This window comes from Dryobates pubescens, chromosome 10 (genome assembly GCF_014839835.1).
Source record: "Dryobates pubescens isolate bDryPub1 chromosome 10, bDryPub1.pri, whole genome shotgun sequence".
NCBI classification, from domain to species: domain Eukaryota; kingdom Metazoa; phylum Chordata; class Aves; order Piciformes; family Picidae; genus Dryobates; species Dryobates pubescens.
Window position 1 is genome coordinate 12949665 of NC_071621.1, and position 19749 is coordinate 12969413.

General features: G+C 43.3%; 1 protein-coding gene across 1 annotated transcript in view; it reads left to right on the forward strand.

Moving 5' to 3' along the window:
* Positions 1 to 19749, forward strand: part of RSF1 (remodeling and spacing factor 1) — a 79090-nt gene that overhangs the window by 25985 nt on the left and 33356 nt on the right. The window contains exons 2-5 of the mRNA XM_054164491.1: positions 3634 to 3725; positions 9127 to 9219; positions 11246 to 11451; positions 14685 to 14842. Of these exons, the coding sequence (XP_054020466.1) occupies positions 3634 to 3725; positions 9127 to 9219; positions 11246 to 11451; positions 14685 to 14842 (549 nt within the window). The remainder of the gene's footprint in view (positions 1 to 3633; positions 3726 to 9126; positions 9220 to 11245; positions 11452 to 14684; positions 14843 to 19749) is intronic.

Sequence of the window (19749 nt, forward strand, 5' to 3'; positions counted from 1 at the left end):
GGGCCCAAAACTGAGCCCAGGATTCGAGGTGAGGTGCAGGGACAATCACTGCTCCAGTCCCACTGGCCATGCTATTTCTGATGCAAGCCAGGATAAAATGTTTGTTATCTTTGGTATGTTACAAGTAGGATTAGAAGTATTGCAAATATGATTCCATGTCCCACTCCATGTCAAGAATTCTCTCTGTATTCTAAAGAGAAGTCAGTTAATTCATGGAGGTTCAATTCTGAGATGATTGAAATGTTAGTTGCATTTACTAGTGTACTTGTACTCCTTGCTAGATAGGTATTCTGGGAGAGGAGAGATTTTACACTGCTCTTTAGCCTTCCTATCACCCCTTCCTGAGCTGGTATTTCTGGCCAAGTCAGGTCTACACTGCTGCATGTGATTCATAGATTATTTACAGTTCCTTAAGTTTCAATAGACTTTGTTTCTTTTAAGATTAACACTTGAGCAAAGAGATTTTTGTGGTGACTGGGGACTGGGTTATTCAAAACAAATCACCTGTGTATCATTAAATGAGGATTCCAATCAGTGTGTAACCCTTAGAAGGAGATCATAGAGTCATAGAATCATGATTGGAAGGGATCTTCCAAAGGTCACTTAGTCCAACCCCCCTGAAGTGAGCAGGGGCATCCTCAACTAGATCAGGCTGCTCAGAGCCTTGTTGAGCCTCAGGTTGAATATCTCCAGGGATGGGGCCTCAACTACCTCCCTGGGCAACCTGTTCCACTGTTCCACCACCCTTGTGGTAAAGAACTTGCTCCTAATGTCCAATGTAAATCTACTCTATTTAAGACCTTGTCCTATCACTCCTGGCCTTTGTAAACAGTCTCTTGCCATCCTTCTTGAGGCCCCCTGGAAGGCTGCTATTTGGTCTCCTTGGAGCCTTCTCTTCCCCAGGCTGAACAACCTCAGCTTCCTCGGGCTGTCCTCACAGCAGAGGTGCTCCAACCCCCTGATCATTTCTGTGGCCCTCCTCTGGACCTGATCAATCAGGTCCATGTCCTTCCTGCCTTGAAGGCTCCAGAGCTGGATGCAGTACTCCAGGTGCAGTCCTATCTGGAGCAGAGTCAAGTGGCAGAATCACCTCCTTCAATCTGCTGGTCGGGCTTCTTTTGATGCAGCCTACAATACAAATACAAACAAACACAAGTGAAACAAATACAACCCAAACCCTAATACTAATTAAAAAAAAAAAAAGAAAGCTAGATAGATGGATGCAGAACAAAAGCTTTGATCCAGCAAGATTTTGGATATTCTGTCTCACTTCCTTGTCACACAAACACAAGCTGATGTTCAGTTGTGTGAGTTGACTTTGATAGAATTGTTTGTGTGCATCAAGTGCTTTGTGCTTAGTTTTGTTAGTGCCAAGTGCTTGGCACCTATCAGGGCTAAGACAGAGTCATAGAGTGCCAGGTCAGAAAGAGCCACAAATATCATCTGGTCCAGCCTTTCTAGGCAGTAGAGTTGGAACGAGATGGCCAAGCACCCTCTCAAGCTGACTTTTACAACTGTCCTGTCGGGGAGAATCTACTACTTCCCTTGAGAGATGATTTCAATGTCTTAACTCTTCTCATGGTGACAAATTTTCTTCTGGAGTCCAATTTGAAGACTTTTGTTCTTGTTCCTTTTCAAGTATGTGGTGTTGAAAATGATGAAATGTATCAATTTTCAGGAAAACGGAGGAGGAGATGTGCTAGGGTCCTTCAGTGTGTGGTGGTAATAGAAAGAATGTAAATGGAATAAAAGAGAAAGTCAGGGCTATGCATTATGGACATTGAAAGGAGGTGACTTTTGAAGTACCAGACTGGTACTTTATGTATTTAATCAAAGAACTTTGTGTATTAAACTTCTAGCTGCAAACCAGCAGCAATGACACAAACATATTCATCAGACTGATACTTTACCAGCTCCTGATACTTTACCAGTTCACCTGAAAACAGAGGCATTTATTTAACTGCAGGGTAAGTATCAGTTAGGTCAAGTTAAATACTTTAAAATTCACACAGTTACTCAAGTGTTGTATAAAGAAATAGCTTCTCAGTAACATCTGCTTTAACACAAACACATTTGGTATCCCAGCTCTTTATCCTGTGCCAAGTAATGCTGCTGTACCTGCAGAAGTCATAAATGATGATCCTAAAAGTTCTGGGGATTTAAACTTTTAAGTGTTTGTGTGTGTCTTGAGTAATGAAAACACTTGCAGAAAACAAAATGGTGTACAGAGTAGAGAGACAGAAATACTTGAAAAGTTCATTGATTTGTGTTTTTCTCAACAAATTGCAAATGAGAATCACAGAATATAGGAGGTTGGAATGGACTTCCGGAGATCATTGGGTCAACCCCCCCTGCCAAAAGCAGGATCACTTAGAGTAGTCCACACAGGAATGCATCCAGGCAGGTTTGGAAAGTCTCCAGAGAAGGAGACTCCACAACCTCTCTGGGCATCCTGTCCTAGTGTTCTGTCACCCTCACTGTAAAGAAGTTTCTCCTCATCTCTGGAGGTGACTTCCAACCTCTAACATTCTGTGATGTTGAAATTTGTATCCATTGTTCCTCGTCTTATTACTGTACACCATCGCTGGCCCCTTCCACTTGACACCCACCCTTCAGATACTTACAGACTTTGATCAGATCCCCTCTCAGTCTTCTCCAGACTAAACAGCCCTAGGTCTCTCAGCCTCTCTTCATAGGGGAGATGCTCAAGTCCCCTGATCATCCTCATGGCTCTCCATTGGGCTCTCTCTAGGAGTTCCCTGTCTCTCTTGAACTAGGGAGCCCAAAACCGGACACAGTATCCCAGGTGTAGCATCACCAGAAGAAGGCTGAAATCACTGGGCATGTAGACTTCCACTATGTTTTTAAAAACAACTTATACTACTTACTACCTTATAAAATGGATGTTCTGCAAATTTGCCACTTGGTGGTGCCAGATTGATTTACAAATTACAGACATGAGCTAAAAGGAGATGTTGAAGTCGTGTCTGAGGAGTGTACATCAAGAGAGAAGTAAAACTTGGTTGGAAAACTTGGATCCTTTGGTAGCACTGGAGCAGCTGCACTCAGCAGCAGTTCTGGCCTCCTTTCTTCAAGCACGAGCTCTCTCTGTCCCTCCAGTACAAAAGACAGCAAGTACACAGCAGAGCTGCATCTGTGAGGACAAAGTTTCTGGAACATTTCTTGCATGCCACGCACCCAGCCAAAAATAGTTTGGATTCAATATTATTCTGGGATGACTTTGGAGTTTCTGGAAGCAGCTGCAGGTGTGCTGCTCATGGTGGTGTTTTTTGTAGGTATTTGACTGGCATAATTCCTGTCCAGTTGTTCTTTTAATGCTGCCAAAATATTTATATATTTATTACTGAGATCTGTTTCTTTGAGCTTAAGGAAGGGCGCCAGAAGGGCAATGATCGTTGTAAAGATGAATCTAAGTAACAAGACCTATGTGATTCAATTAAGCTTCCTTTATCTCTCAGCTGTGGGGCTGCCCCTCAGCAGACTTTGTTGCTTGGTTTTGTTGAAATTTCTCTATTTGTCACAGTGTTATCAGTGTTTAGCATTGAAGTGTATTTGCACCAATCTTCATAACATCTCTGTTTTGTTTTGTTTTTCTCTCTCTCAATACTGCAGTTCCCAAAGAATTGGTGGAGCTTCACTTGAAACTGATGAGAAAGATTGGGAAGTCTGTCACAGCGGACAGATGGGAAAAATATTTGATCAAGGTACAATATGCACGTTGTGTTATCCTGCAGCGCTGGAATATGGGTATGATGAGCTGTTGTGTCAGCAATCCCTGCTATGAATTACCCTGAGCCTTGGGCTGTGTTGTGGCCAACATCAGTCTGTGTGCCCAGACTTCAGTTGCATAAGATCCCAGCTTAACTTTGTCTCTGGACACATGGTATCTTCTGCATAAAAGAAAGTGTCCACTTTCATAACTAGGCAGTAAAATACTTCTTTGAGCATTAAGACCCTAAATAAAGGAGAATTTAGTAGCCTACAAACAGGCCACACTAAGCAGAGGGATTTACACAGTAGATTTTCTGTCAGTTCATAGACTCATGGCATGGGTTGGGTTGGAAGAGGACCTCTAAAGGTCGTCTGGCGCAACTCTCCTGCAGTCAGCAAGGACATCTTCAACTAGAGCAGGTTGCTCGGAGCCCCATCCAACCTGACCTGGAGCGTATTACTTCTCCAGGCAACCTGGGCCAGTGTTTCACCACCACCAGGGCAAAATTTTTGTCCTTCTGTCTAGGCTGAATCTCCCCTTTTTTAAGTCCGAAACCATCACCCCTTTTCTTGTCACAACAGGCCCTGCTACAAAGTCTGTCCCCATCTTTCTTATAGGCCCCCTTTAAGTACCAAAATGTCACAACAAGGGCTTCCCAGAGCCTTGTTCAACCTGAACAACCCCAACTCTCTCAACCTGTTGTCACAGCAGAGGGGTTCCAGCCTTCTGATATTTTTGTGACCCAGTTTTCTGGACATGATTTAATTACTGTGCTTTGGTTGGTATTCATGCAGGGACTGACCATACAGATTCTTGTAGCATGTGTTAATAATAACTGAAAGTATTGCAGTGATTTATATCTACACACTCAGAATGGCACAGCTGAGATGAAGGTGTAGTTATGCATCAGCAAAAATACAGCATCCTGTTGTTTTACATAGTTATGTGTTGGTATTGCAGTTGTGGCTATGCCATTGCATACCTTACATGCAAACAGCTTTCAGCTTAAAGAACTTGCATTGTTTCTGTACAGATATTAAAAATTACTAAGTTAACATTTCCCCTCTGGATGTGTTTCATGTCTTATAAACTGAATGTAGTCTTGGTATTGTCTGTACAGCCATGATTGTGTCTTAGCTAGAAGTAGAGCACTATGGGAGTAGCAATGATGCAAATAATGGCAATTTGCAAATCCAGTTGCATTTTGCTCCCTTAAGTGGTGTCCATAAGCTGTACAGTTAGGGATTTGACTTGAGATTTGTGTAGTCTTAAGATGATGTTTTTAGGACTGAGAACATGTCAGGAAACAACCTGCTGAAGGGCCTTAGGTGAAGTTTCACCTCTTAACCAGTTGTAGAGTATTATGATGATGTTTTCAAATAATAATGATTTGTGTAACTTTTGTGTATTTCATATTTACATTTTATTCACTGAATTGTGTTAAATTCACAAAAAAGCCATTGCAGTGAGCTGAGAAACTTAAGCTTTGAGTAGTAAACATATCTACCCCACTGAAGCCTTTTATACTTGTATGGTAAGCAGACAGCAGAAGGATAAACCAAATTTATGAGGGAGTAGTTTGGAAAATCTTCCTTCAGCAAGCACTGAAAGGATGGGGAAAATGGAAAGGAAACTCCCACGTGTCCCTGTTAGGACCAAGCAAGCAGTAATAAATTCTACTTCCTTTAACAGTCTCCAGAGCTAACTTGAAGCTTATTTTAGCCAGTGGTTCAAAGGAGCCTTGAAGAACAAAGGAATTTGAATGTAACTAATTAGAGGCATGCCAATATCATCCCCATTTCAAAGGGGTGTAAAGAATTTAGAAAAACAAGGAAGAGTATTGGGGAAATGCTGCAAAAGCCAGGGAAAGCTGAAAACATGTGGAACCATGGAGACCCTTCTTCCTGGATGCCTGCAATGTTATTCAACACACTCTGAGGCAAAGCTGACCTGTTTTTCCTTTGTTAGAAGCTACTTGTGTGGTGCTTTGATAAAAGAGGGTTTGATACAGCCTAGGTGTGACCATTTTCTTATTCAGGAGGGAACTGTAAGTGGAGGAGATTCAAACTTGTGTGCTCTGAATTTTTATGCGTGTGTATGTTGTTAAAGTTTTGGCCTAAGTGTATCTGTTATTACCATGTTTTGGTTCCATGGCTTTAGCTGCCATGCTTATAAAGAACATCATAAGAAATATCTCCAAACTGTGGCTGATGGTTTTTGATCAGTATATTTGGGGATAGGAAGATGGCAGTTGAGAGCTCTTTCCCTGCCTCCTTCTGACAGTGAACCACCCTAGCTTACCAGCATGCACACCAGTCTGTTGTGGAAAAAAATAGAATAGAATAAACCAGGTTGGAAGAGACCCTCAAGATCGTGTCCAGCCTATCATCCAACACCACCTAATCAACTAAACCATGGAACCAAGCATCCTGTCAAGCCTTGCCCTGAACACCCTCAGCGACGGCGACCCCACCACCTCCTCGGGCAGCCCATTCCAATGGGCAATCACTCTCTCTGTGTAAAACTTCCTCCTAACCTCCAGCCTAAACCTCCCCTGATGCAGCCTGAGACTGTGTCCTCTTGTTCTGGTACTGGTTGCCTGGGAGAAGAGATCAACCTCTGCTACAATCCCCCTTCAGGTAGTTGTAGAGAGCAATAAGGTCACCCCTGAGTCTCCTCCTCTCCAGGCTAAAAATACATAAAATAATATATAAAAATTATTTTTTTATTTATATATATATAATATATGTATGTATTTATATAATATATAAAAATAAATGCCTCTAGGGCTCCAGGAATCTGACTTTTCTCCTCTGCTCAAGGAATGTGCATAGTTGTGGATGACTGAGGTAAGGCAGCGGCTTGTCCTAAGCATTTTAACAGCTTGGAGGAACTGTCCAGCTTAGCTCTTATTTGAGAAATGTGTAGCTGAGGTAAATCAGATTGCTCTCTCTCCTGGCAAGATGCTTGCTGAACAGACCCAATCAACCTGGCTGTTGTCAAACATATTGTGCATTTTCACATGAACCTTCAACCCTGAGATCATAGAATCATTCAGCTTGGAAAAGACCCCTGGAATCAAGTCCAACAGTTGATCCTTCTCTACAAAGTTCACTCCTAAACCATGCCCTCAAGCACCACGTGTAAACATGACCTTTAAACACATCCAGGGTTGGTGACTCAACCACCTCCCTGGGCAGCCCATTCCATTGCCTGACCACTCTTTCTGTGAATTTTTTTTTCCCCTAATGTCCAGTCTAAACCTACCTTGTTGCAGTTTGAGGCCATTCCATCTTGTTCTGTCACTAATTACCTGTGAGAGACTACCAGCACCACATCGACACATTCTGAGCACATTGTCTCTTCTGATGGGTAGCATTCAGGTGTCTGCAGTCACACCCAGGCAGACTGCTCTGCTGTGTCTTTACTTTCTTGCTTTCATTGTTTAAAGTGAGCATATGGAGCATGGTGGTAGTGAGTGTTGGATGCCATCACAGCTGCTTCAGAAATATTTGGGTGAGGTGTTTGAGCATCTCTTTTGCAGGGTGGGAAGGTGCTGAGCATATAGCAGCCAGCTGCTCCTGCAAGCAGCAGGTTTTTGATCAGTGCAAAATGCCCCTTCTGCAAAGGCAGAGACTGACATTTCAGCAAAGCCTGGATCAGTGAGCTCTGTAGTTGAGGGATGTAGTTCAGTTCTTGTCAGGAGAAAGCATGGTCATCTGGTTTTTAATTGTCATGATGTCGTCATTTCAGCTTGAGCAGATGCTTCATCATCTCTGATGTTGCTGAGTTTTGCTTTGACAATCAAACGCTTCCACAGCACAGGAAAAGTCTCATTACTGCTTTCATACTTAATGGGCAAGTAATGAAGAGCAAGTGGCACGTGCCCTTAGCAAGAGTTTGATATGCGGTTTGCCAGTGTTCTTCACATTGCACAATGGAAAATGAGAGAGGAAGACGACTAACCTCATTTTGTGACTCGGCAGCGCTTGTCACTCGCTGTGAGCTTTGGCTTTGTATCAGAGAAGTACCCCTGTAATGTTCCTTAACCTTGGATGGAGCAGAGAAACTGTTCTCCAGCAGGATTCATTGTGACCAGAGAGTTCTTTTCACTGTTCTGTCAGTCATGTGAAGTTAAGAGTGTGATTTATGGTGTGGCTGAGGCAATCTAATTGTGGGCTTACCCTTGGGTCACTGAAGGCCCAGTGTCAATGCTAGGGATAGTAGAGGGTAGGCAGCATGGCGATGGGGACAGAGGAGGGCAGCGGCCCTTGTCTTGGTTATAGCCCCCCATGTGGAGTTTTCCAACATGAATCAGCTGATCTGTACTTCTGATGGGTGAAATTTAGGGTTATTTTTACTGCTGTTTTCAGAGAAAGCTGCTTTCAGATATGATTCATGGGTTTCTAAGTAGCTTAGTATCTTGTGTTTAATAATAATTTGGTGACTGGGAGATGGCAGTGTTTTGATTGAGTCTATTCAGCAGGGCTTTGCTTCCATGCAGCCTGAAGTGTAGCAGTACCTCATGTGCTAATTTGGACAGTTATGGTTCAACACTGGCACTTCAAAATAATCCTGACAGGACTTGTGGCTGCGATGAGCTTTTGCCTCTTTCTAATGGGTATTTCCACTAGAATAGCCTCACTGCTTGGAGATCCCACCATGTGTCCTCAATTGATGAGCAGCTCCTCTCTCTTCATGAGAGCTGTTTTAAGCACTTCTGAGTTGTTTAGGAGGAGAGGGAATTCCTTCTCCACAATCATTATAGCAGTTCCTGCTGACTCAATCTATTTATCCTCTACTGCCACTCTTTTTAATGTTTGCTTTTTTCTATATCCCATATTGATGTAATTGAATTCATTTCCTTTAAGTAAATTGAAATTGGCTATGCTTGCAATATCATAAAATATTTATCAAGCAGCTTGAAGTTCAAGATATTTTCTAAAGAATAATAATGCCACAGTGTGAAGTGAGTATCAGCTCCATTTGTTGTTTGCAGTATAGTTGTAGGACTTAGGGGGCCCCAGGGGAGCTTGGCAAATTATGTGCCAAGTGCAGTAAGGAAATCACCTCTACTCAAGAGAAATTGTATTCAGAAAAATGAAAGATTTTGCACAGCAGAGACAGGAATACTTCCCCAGTTCAGAGTTGTGTCAAATTGAAGAGGCTTAGAGAAGTTGGTGGTGATCAAGGTCTCAATGACCTACTCTTACATGGAGATTTGTCAGTGCTTGCCAACCTACCCCAGTTCTGTTTATTTTTTGTGTGAGTCTTTCTGACCTGCAGTCCTGAAGAGCATGTGTGCCATTGTTATTGCAGTAAAGTACTGTTAATATAAAAGTGTAAAGTTTCTTTCACCCACTAATGTGAGCAATCTTACTGTTTTCTGACAGATATGCCAAGAATTCAACAGCACTTGGGCTTGGGAGATGGAAAAAAAAGGATACCTAGAAATGAGTGTTGAATGCAAACTGGGGATTCTGAAGGTACACATTCTTCAGCTATGTTTCTAAATGACTTTTTCCTCACTAAAATATTGTCACATGGTTTGGGCTGGAAGGGATCTTAAAGGTCATAAAATTGTTTGGTTGGAAAAGACCTTTAAGGTCATTCAAGTCCAACCATCCTCTAACTCTGCCAAGTCCAGTGCTAAACTATGTACCTCAGCACCACATCTCTGCATCATGTATGGAGATTCAACCACCTCCCTGGGGAGCCTGTTCCAGTGCTTGGGAGCCCCTTCATTGAAGAAGTTTCTTCTGATTTCCAACCCAAATTTCCCCTAGTGCAACTTGAAGCCATTTCCTCTCATCTTTTCACTCCTTACTAGGGAGAAGAAATGAGCACCCACCTCACTACAACCTCCATTCAGGTAGTTATAGAGAGCAAGGAGGTCTCCCCTGAGCCACCTTTCTCCAGTTCAAACAATCCCAGTTCCCTCACCCACTCCTCAAAAGATCCTTCACCAGTTTCATTGCCATTCTCTGGACCCAATCCATCACCTCAATGTCTGTCTTGTAGTGAGGACCTCAAAACTGAGCACAGTACTCAAGGTGCCGTCTTACCAGTGCTGAGTACAGGGACACAATCATTTCCTTATTCCTACAGGTCACATTAGTCCTGATTCAGGCCAGGCTGCTGCTGGCCTTCATGGCTACCTGGACATAAGCTGGTTCATCTTCAGCCAGGTTTCTGCTAACATGCCCAGGTCCTTTTGTGCTGGGCAACTTTCCAGACACTCTGTCCCAAGCCTGTAGTGTTGCATGGGGTTGTTGTGACCCAAGTGCAGGACCTGGCACCTGGCCTTGTTGAATCTCATACTGTTGGCCTTGATCCATCGATCCAGCCTGGCCAGATCCCCTTGGAGAACCTTTCTACCTTCAAGCAGATCAACACTCCCTCCCAACTCAGTGTCACCTGCAAACATTCTGAGGGTCCACTCAATTCCTTCATCCAGATCATTGATATAAATATTAAAGAGACATGACCCCAAAAGTGAGCCCTGGGGAGCACCACTTGTGACTGGCCATCAACTGAGTTTAACTCTATTCACTCTTTGGGCCAGTTCATAACCCAATGAAGCATCCAGCCATCCTAGCCATCTACTTCTAACCCGCTGCTATGGGCAGGGACATCTTGGAGATTTGGGTTTCTCACTCATTTAAACATCTTCCAAATTTAGCTTGACTGAACTGTCAGCAAGATGTATTCAGTGTGGAGTTGATCATATAACAGGCATGATCCTCAGTGGAGTGGGATGAGCCTGAACTGAATTGAACACTTGGCTTGGTTTTCCCACTTTAACAGTTTTTCTAATTATTTTCCTGTGCAGTTCACTTCCTAAAGTGTTTGTTGCCTTGCTGAATTCCAAAGGCAAAGATGGGACTTCATCTTTTCAAGTCTTGAAAAAGCTATCAGGGTTGATTCCAAGTTCACAGATTTGTGGAATGGTTCAGCTTGGAAAGGATCTTGAAGATCATCTCAGTTCCAACCCCCCTGCCATTGTCAGGGACACTTTCCACTAGACCAGGTTGCTCAAGGCCTCAACCAACCTGGCCTTGAACACCTCCAGGGAGGGAGCATCCACAGCCTCCCTGGGCAATCCTCACTGTAAGGAATTTCTTCCTAACATCCAATATAAATCTCCCATCTTCAGTGCATTCCCTCTCTTATCACTACAAGCCCTTGTAAAAAGATCCTCCCAAGCTTGCCTGTAGGATTTTTTTTTTTATTGTAGAATGAGATCATTTGTACTGTGTTTAAAAACAAATAAAAATCACTAAAATTTTAAACATTTTAAGCTGTCCAGAAAAAATGGACCCAAAAATATGTCTCCTTTAAAATCATCATAGTCTGGAATAAAACTTGTTGGCTGTAACTAACTCAGATCCTACAGAGAAAGGCTTAAGAAGTTCCAAATTACACTGAAAGGAAATGAGCTGATTTTTTTTTCTCTCTCTCTGTTTATATTTTGGTATTTTTAACAGTCCTTCTGCTTTCTCACTTTCTCAGTATCTCTGTGAATGTCAGTTTGATGACAATCTGAAGTTTAAGAATATAATTAACGAGGAGGATGCTGATGCCATGCGTCTCCAGCCCATTGGCCGAGACAAGGATGGGCTGATGTATTGGTACCAGCTGGACCAAGAGCATAATGTCAGGATGTACATAGAAGAACAGGATGACCAGGATGGATCCACGTGGAAGTGCATTGTTAGGTATTCTCTACTCCTTTTTCTTTCTTATTTTCATTGGGATTTTTAGCTATTTGTGACTGAGGTTTAGAAATTTGTTTTAATACATCTCCATTTCTCCTACAGGGGTGTCAAGGATTAGGGCTGGGCTGGGCACTGAACAAGTGGCAGATGTTCTTTATGAACTTCTCTGCCTTTCCAATGGGAAGAGAGAGGGAATAAGGGAGAGAGATTGATGGGTTGGGAAATTAAACCAGCTTTGGTGAATGTAATAAAAATAAAAATAAATGGATACAAACCAATATCAAACCCAGCCTTCTGGTGGCAATTGCATCACTGTCACCACTGATGGGCAGGTGCTGGGGAAGTCCCAGACTAAACTCAGCAACAGATGGGAACTGGATTCAAGCATTTGATTTGGTAACATGTGGATTGGGATTGAAGAAGAATGGACAGAGTCTGAAAACACCAGACATTGAGGACAAGAGCATGACCCTTGTGATCCCTCAGCTTTATACTGAGCATGATGTCCATGGGGTAGAGTCCCTTGTTGTCACCTGTCCCTTGTTGTCACCTGTCCCTTGCACTCCTCCCTGCAGGTGCCACCTCTTACTTACTGCACCCCAGTGTTTAAGATGTAAGTAAGATGTAGCAGTGCCCTTGGTCTGCACAGAAGCAAGTTTAGGCCTGATCTTTTCTTCAGCCCGGCCCTTGGCAGTAACACTTCCCATCAGTGTTCTCACTGCCAGAAGCAGCCACTAGCTGTGCAAACATGTCCTGATCTTCAGAAAGTACCCTCACTGAGCAGAGCCTCAGCTGAGGAGTCAAATCACTGAACAGGATTGGTTCTGGTCCAGTGCAAGCTAGGACTGTGGGATTCATGACAGTGGGATTTTATGCCTTGACATGGATGTTTTAGTGAAAAACTGTACAGAAATAACTCACTGAGTTGTTGATAAGAGCCAGTGTCTAGTTTTTCTGCTCAGTCACAGAATCACAGAATTATCAAGGTTGGAAGGGACCTCAAGGATTATCTAGTTCCAACCCCCCTGCCATGAGCAGGGACACCTCACACTACATCAGGTTGCTCAGAGCCCCATCCAGCCTGGGCTCAAAAACTTTCAGGTCTGAGGCTTCCATCACCTCTTTGGGCAACCCCTTCCAGTGTCTCACCACGTTTATGATCCTGTGATTCTGTTACAGTGAAGAACTTCTTCCTAACATCTAATCTAAATCTCCCCTCCTCTAGCTTAGATCCATTCCCCCTAGTCCTATCACTACCCAACATCCTGAAAAGTACCTCGCCAGCTTTCTTGTAGGCCCCCTTCAGATGAGGCTACAAGGAAAATATGGAAGAGGCACCAAGAAAAGACTCTTGAGGACAGTGGCTCCATATTGTTCACTGGCCTGATAAATGCTTTAGGAAACAGAGAGGGTCTCCTACTTCTGTGACTTCTGCTCTGGACAGTTCTTTTTCTTGGGAGAGTGACATTGCAGTTTTAACTTCATGAAACTGCACAACTGTCAACAGTACAAATAGGCATGAGAAACCTGGAGTGGATTTTAGCTCATGGATCGCTAAAGATGGGGTGTGTGACTTCGATCAGACTGACGTGTGCATGACTCAGTGCCTCCGAGTCTCAGGCTGTTGGCGTTTAAATGATATTTTGGCGTCAGACTCATGGGGTTTGTGGTTCTTGTTACAGCTTTTATTTTTCACTTTCCTTCTCTATGCAAAGTATATGGAACATTTCTTACTGGCAAAAAGAATCAGCTTGAAATTTGTTTCATAGTTATCAGTTACCTGGTTTTGGTTTATATCTTAAAAATTTGATTAGATACGAGTAGATTCATCATAGAAGCATAGATTGGTTCAAGGTGGAAGGGACCTTAAAGATCACCTAGTTCAAATACCCCTAACAATGGGCATGGGCACCTTCCACTAGACCAGTTTCCTGAAGGTTCTGTCCAACCTGGACTTGAATATCTCTGGGAGGGGCCATTCACAACCTCCCTGGGCAACCTGTTCCACTGTCTCACCACCCTGGGACTGGACTCAGAATCATAGAATCAGACAATTTGGAAGGGACCTCTAAAGGTCATCTAGTGCACTCTTCCTGCAGTGAGCAGGGACATCCTCAACTAGATCAGGTCACCCAGAGCCCAGTCAAGCTTCACTTTGATTCAGGGATGGAATCATCAATTCTGATTTCAATAATAGAGATGTAAAAATGGTTTTTTAAAATGTCAAATGATGCTTCAAGGTTTGTTTCCAAATCTTCTTTTTCCTATTTACAGCTTATTTACATCTCTGTAACATTAGTAACCAAGGGAGTCATGCAGACTTGTTTATAGCCCACTGATGGTGGTTTAAAATGATAAGCACTGCTACCAGTGACATTTGGACAACTGTTGTGAGAGGATAAAGTGAATGTATGTAAGCAAACTGATCAAGAGCTGAGCAGGGTTTATCTCTCTTCATTCATTATGTCCTACAAGAAGGACAGTGAGGTGCTGGAGTGTGTCCAGAGGAGGGCAAGAAAGATGGTGAAGGATCTAGAGAACAAATCTTAGGAGGAATTGCTGAGGGAACTGGGGTTGTTTAGTCTGGAGAAGAGGAGGCTGTAGGAAGACTTCATTGCTTTCTACAACTCTGCAAAAAAACCTTGGAGAGAGGTGGGGCTTGATCTCCCTACTATCAGGTGATGGAATGAGAGGAATAACTTCAAGTTGTGCAAGGGGAGATTTAGGTTGGATATTAGGAAAAATTTCCTTTCCTGCAAGTGTGGTCAGGCATTGGAACAGGCTGCCCAGGGAGGTCATGGAGTCACCATCCCTGGAGGTGTTCAAGAAATGTGTGGACATGGCACTCTGGGACGTGACTTAATGGCCATGGTGGTGTTAGGTTGATGCTTGGATTTGATGATCTTAGAGGTGTTTTCCAACCAGAACAATTCTTTGATTCTAGACTCCAGAAATCAATGCCAAAAGCAGAAGGAATCGGGATTCTGCTGGGCAAGTTCTAAGACTCCCTGCTCAGACCAGAACAACACAGCACTAGTAAAATCTGAGATGTTTGTTAGCCTGAGATTCCCCAAAGCTGCAGCCACACTGGTAGGTCAGGTGCTTCACAGTACATGTATATCAGGTGTGCAGGGCAGGGCTCATGTAAGCAGATGCTGTGTGTTTGTTTCTCATGAACCCCTCGGGTCAGTGAGTGGCTTATCAGATGATGTGTTTTATCTTCTGTTATCTAGAAACCGCAACGAGCTTGCCGAGACCCTTGAGCTCTTGAAAGCACAAATTGATCCAGCCCTGTTGAAACCCAACAATTCTCAGCAGGAGAATTCATCACGTGAAAGCCCAAGCATAGACGAAGAAGATGCCAAGAAGGGTGAAGAAGCATCTACACAAGGTTTTCTGCCTTCTTTTCTCCATTTTCAGTCTTGTGCCAAGGCAGCGTTAGAGTTTTTAACTGTATGAAAAGTCACCGTCTTAGAGTAGGACTTAACAGCAAAAACCACCCCAAGAAAATGTTTGTTTGAAGGAAATCAAGTAAATATTGAATGCTTCTAACTGGTAAACGTTTTTGGAGTTCTTCTCATGTGTATTCAGGTTTGAAAGTTTGTTTACAAGGAGAGAGCTGTGTATAAATTGTCTTCGAAGTGATTTTACTCTTGCTGTACGTGTTGTATGATACTGTAAACGCTCATTGCTGTATCTTCTTGTGGGGCATCAAGCTGTTGCCAAACATTTCCTCTTCTAGTAACATTAAAAGTTTAAAAAGACCATAAAAAAAAAAAAGTTTGTGCAATGCCATGATTGAAATCACTGAAGTGAAGTAGTGGGTGTGGTGTTTGTCTTTTTTCTTTAGGGCTTGAATCAGAGGGGGAAAAAAAAGCAGGTTATTTCATCAAATATTTCCCAATCAACATTTAAGATATTAAAACTTTTTCCAAGTGGTGTGTAGCTACCTCCACTGTATTGCTGTTACTAGAAAAGAGCCTTCTTTTTCTTCCTTATTATCATGTCATTGCACATATTTAATAACTTGGGTGTGTTGATTGATGTGACGCTCGCCATGAGCTGGCAGTGTGCTCATGCAGCCCAGAGGGCAAATTGTATCCTAGGCTGCATCGAGAGGAGTGTCACCAGGAGGTCAAGAGAGGTGGTTCTGCCCCTTTACTCTGCTCTTGAGACCCCCACCCTGAATACTGCATCCAGTTCTGGTGTCCCCATCATAAGAAGGACACAGAACTGTTGGAGTGAGTGAGTCCAGAGGATCAATCCAAGGGCTGGAACACCTCTGAAACAAGGATAGGCTGAGGGAGCTGGGGTTGTTCAGCCTGGAGAAGAGAAAACTCTGGGGAACCTTACATCTGCTTTCCAACACCTGAAGGGATCCTACAAGAAGGCTGGAGAGGTACTTTTCATAAGGGTGTCTAGCAATAGAACAAGAGGGAATGGTTTTAGACTGGATCTTAGGAAGAAGTTCTTCAGCATGAGGATGGTGAGACTCTGGAATAGGCTGCCCAGGGAAGTTGTGGATACCTCCTCTCTGCTGGTGTTCAAAGCAGGTTGGATGAGGCCTTGAGCAGCTGGGTCAAGTTGAGAGGCATCCCTGCCCATGGTAGGGAGGTTGGACTAGATGATCTCTAAGGTCCCTTCCAACCTAAGCCATTCTATAACTTCCCTGACCTGTTGATTTATGCTTTGGTTTTATTAAGAATCAGCCTGAAATATTTTACATTCTAAGAACCTGAGGCTTTTTTTCAGGTTATAGAAGGCTGTAATGTTGTTATCCCAATGAATTTTACCCAGGGTACCAGCTGCTGTTACAGTTTTGTTAAAACACAGCTGTGCCAGCTGCCAGTGTGCTCTTGTGGCTAACAAGACCAATGGTCTTCTGGTGTGTGCTAAAAAGGATGCAGCCAGCAGGTCAGGAGAGGTTCTTCTCCTGCTCTGCTTAGCCCTAGTGAGGCCACATCTTACTGTGTCCAGTTCTGAGCTCCCCAGTTCAAGAGAGACAAGGAACGAGTGGAGAGAGTCCAGTGGAGGCTACAAAGATGATGAGGGGACTGGAGAGTATCTCTTCACTTGTAATGGCTGAGAGACCTGGGGCTGTCTAACCTAGAGAAGAGCAGATCTTTTCATGATTATCAATATCTAAAGCGTGGGAGCAAAGAGGATGGGGTTGGGCTCTTTTCAATGGTGGTCAGCAACAAGACAAGGAGCAGTGGGCACAAACTACAACATGGGAAGTTCTAACTAAACATAAGGAACTTCTTTGCTTAGAAGTTTCTTAGATCAGGCTGCCCAGAGAGGTTGTGCAGTCTCCTGGTTTGGACAGATTCAAACCCACTTGGACATGATCCCGTGCACCCTGCTCTGGGTAACCTTCTGAGGGGTGCCATCAGACTAGATGATTTCTGGGGATCCATTCCAACCTCCATGCTTCTGTGATAGAAGAAGCTATTTTCACAGTCAGGAAAAAAATAATGAAGGATTCCATTGTTAGTTTTGTTTCTTCAAATCTGTTTAATTTCATTGGCTATATGGATGTAGCCCAAGGCCTGTCTTGGTTCTGAGTAGCAAAGAGGAAGACTTGCTCTTTTCTTCACATTCTTTGCAACAAACAGTGCAGAACAGAATAAACAAACACACAGATAAAATTTGAGTTGTTGCTGAAGCATTAAAAGACTACTGTAGAAATTGCAGTAGGCTGATGAATACCAGTAGATTTGTCTTTCAGTCTGAGGCATTTCCAGTGTCCCTCTGTGCATGTAGGTGACAACATGACCTGCATGCTTATTGATGCTACAGAATTATCTCCAAAGTACTGGTCTTGCCTTTGTCTCACCAATAATTGATCAATTCAAGCTTAGCTCATCTAGTTGAGCTGTCTACTTCATGCTTACTTTGTGTTGAATTCAGGAGGAGCCATATGGAAACATCTAAATGAATGTTCCCGTTGTAGGTAACTCCCCAAGTGCAATGGCAGAACTCACCTGGGTCTGTACTTGCCTTAGGCTGTGTGTTGATGCAAAGTCACTCCCAGGGCCATGTGTGTAGTGAATAATGACATTAATTACATTGCAGTGCTGTCAGTGTCTTCACAGAGCACTGCTTAAAGTTGAGAAGTTTGGATATTCCTTTCTCTTAGTCTAAGGACTTAACACAAAGCCCTCCCAAGGCACACTGAAAAGATACTGGAACAGCTGATACCTCGTTGCTTTGGCCACTTCCCAGACAGCATTGAATTGGTTCATACAAGGCCAAGAGGAAATGAAGCAATGCTTGCATGTATTTTACTAGCCTCTTTGATTGACTTGGAGTCAGTCACAACCTGTGCATCATCTGCACAGTCATTTTGTAGCTATGAAAAGCCTTATGAACAGTTCAGGGAGTTAAACTGTGGAACAACTGTTTATTTCCAGTATAAAGAAGTCTGGGGATTCTGGTGATACTTGATAAAGTTTAGGATAAGGCAGAAAGTGAAGGGAAGAAATCATAGAATCACAGAGGTCTTTTCCAACTGAAACAATTCTAAGGTTATTGAGTACAACCATCAAGCTAAGACCACTAAACCACGTCCCAAAGTGCATGTCACAGGATCACAGGATGTCAGGGGTTGGAAGGGACTCAAAGAGATCATCAAGTCCAACCCCCCTGCCAGAGCAGGACCATGCAGTCTAGCTCATTTCCACAAGTTTCTTAACATCTCTGGGGGTAGTGACTCCACCACCTCCCTGAGCATCCCATCCCATGGTTAAACAGAGCCTGGACAGAAAGAACTGAAGGGAGAGTGGAAGAAATCAATCACAGAAAAAAAAATTACTGTAACAGACAAATTTAGGAGACAGTTTTTAGGTTAAAAGGGCTCAGTGGGGACAAATTCTATAAAGGGGATTGAAAACATCCTTGAGCCTTCAAAGTGTTCTCCCTTCTGGTGCCTTAGAGAGGCTTCTTTTGCTGCTATACTAATTGCTGAGACCTCTCTGGATTCATGCTTTCTATTTGAAAAGACTATAAAATCTATGAGTTCCTCCTCAACACTCTTTCTAAAATGCTTTTTTTCTTTAATGTAGCTGTTAACTGTCACATCCTTTCCCCTATGTGTTTCTAACCCCTTTGTGAAGCTCTGCTCTTGGAAAAAAAATTGCATCAGTGTGGAGTGAGAAGAAAAAACACCCAATCCTTTTTGCTTGAAGTTGCTGCACACTTGCAATAACCTCTTCCAAATGGTAGAGAATGCTGTTCTACTATATGTAGTGCTGCTATAGTTGCTCTTTCTAATTAGTTCTGTCACTAGCTGACTCAAAAAGTCTGTTAAAAGAAAAAGCATGAGGTATTAAGAGGCTGCAGCAGTAATAAATAATAGGTTTAATAATAGTAATAAACAACAGTGACAAAATAGATGTGTGGGTTCTTCTGAGTGCTCAAACTGTACTTCAAACCCTAATGATGTAAAACTGACTTAGCAGAGTAGTTATAACCTATTTCCTTGAGCTCTGCAGGGTTTTCTGTGCTATGCTACTGCTCACTGTGCTTGTTTTAAAAAATGAGTTAAGCAAAGGTAGAATTGCCTGTGTTTGCATAGTACACAGTCAAATGTCTGAGGTTTAATGAAGCCAAGTGCTAGGTCCTGCACTTGGGTCACAACAGCCCCATGCAACGCTACAGGCTTGGGGCATAGTGGCTGGAGCATTGACTAGCAGAATAGGACCTGGGGATGTTGGTTGACAGCTACCTGAACGTGAGTCAGCAGTGTACTGAGGTGCCCAAGAAGGCCAGCAGCATCCTGGCACACATCAGGAATAGCGTGACCAGCAGGAACAGGGAAGTGAGGGCACACCTTGAATACTGGGTTCAGTTTTGAGGTCCTCATTCCTGAGAAGGACAGTGAGGTGCTGGAGTGTGTCTGGAGAAGGCCAACAAGCTGTTAAAGGGTATGGAGAGCAAGACTTGTGAGGAGCAACAGAGGGACCTGGGACCATTTAGTTTGGAGAAGCAGAGGCTGAAGGGAGACCTCATTACTTTCTACACCTCTCTGAAAGGAGGTTGCAGTGAGGTAGGGCTTGTTCTCTTCTCCTTTGCACCAGGTGATAGGATGAGAGAAGGTGGCCTGAAATTGTGCCAGGGGAGGTTTAGGTTGGGTATTAGGAAAAACATTATTTACTGCAAGGGTGTTCAGGCATTGGAACAGGCTGCCCAGGGAGGTGGTGGAGTCATCATCCCTGGAGGTGTTCAAGATACGACTGTTCAGAACATGGTTCAGAGGCTGTGGTGGTGTTGGGTTGATGGTTGGACTCAGTGATCTTA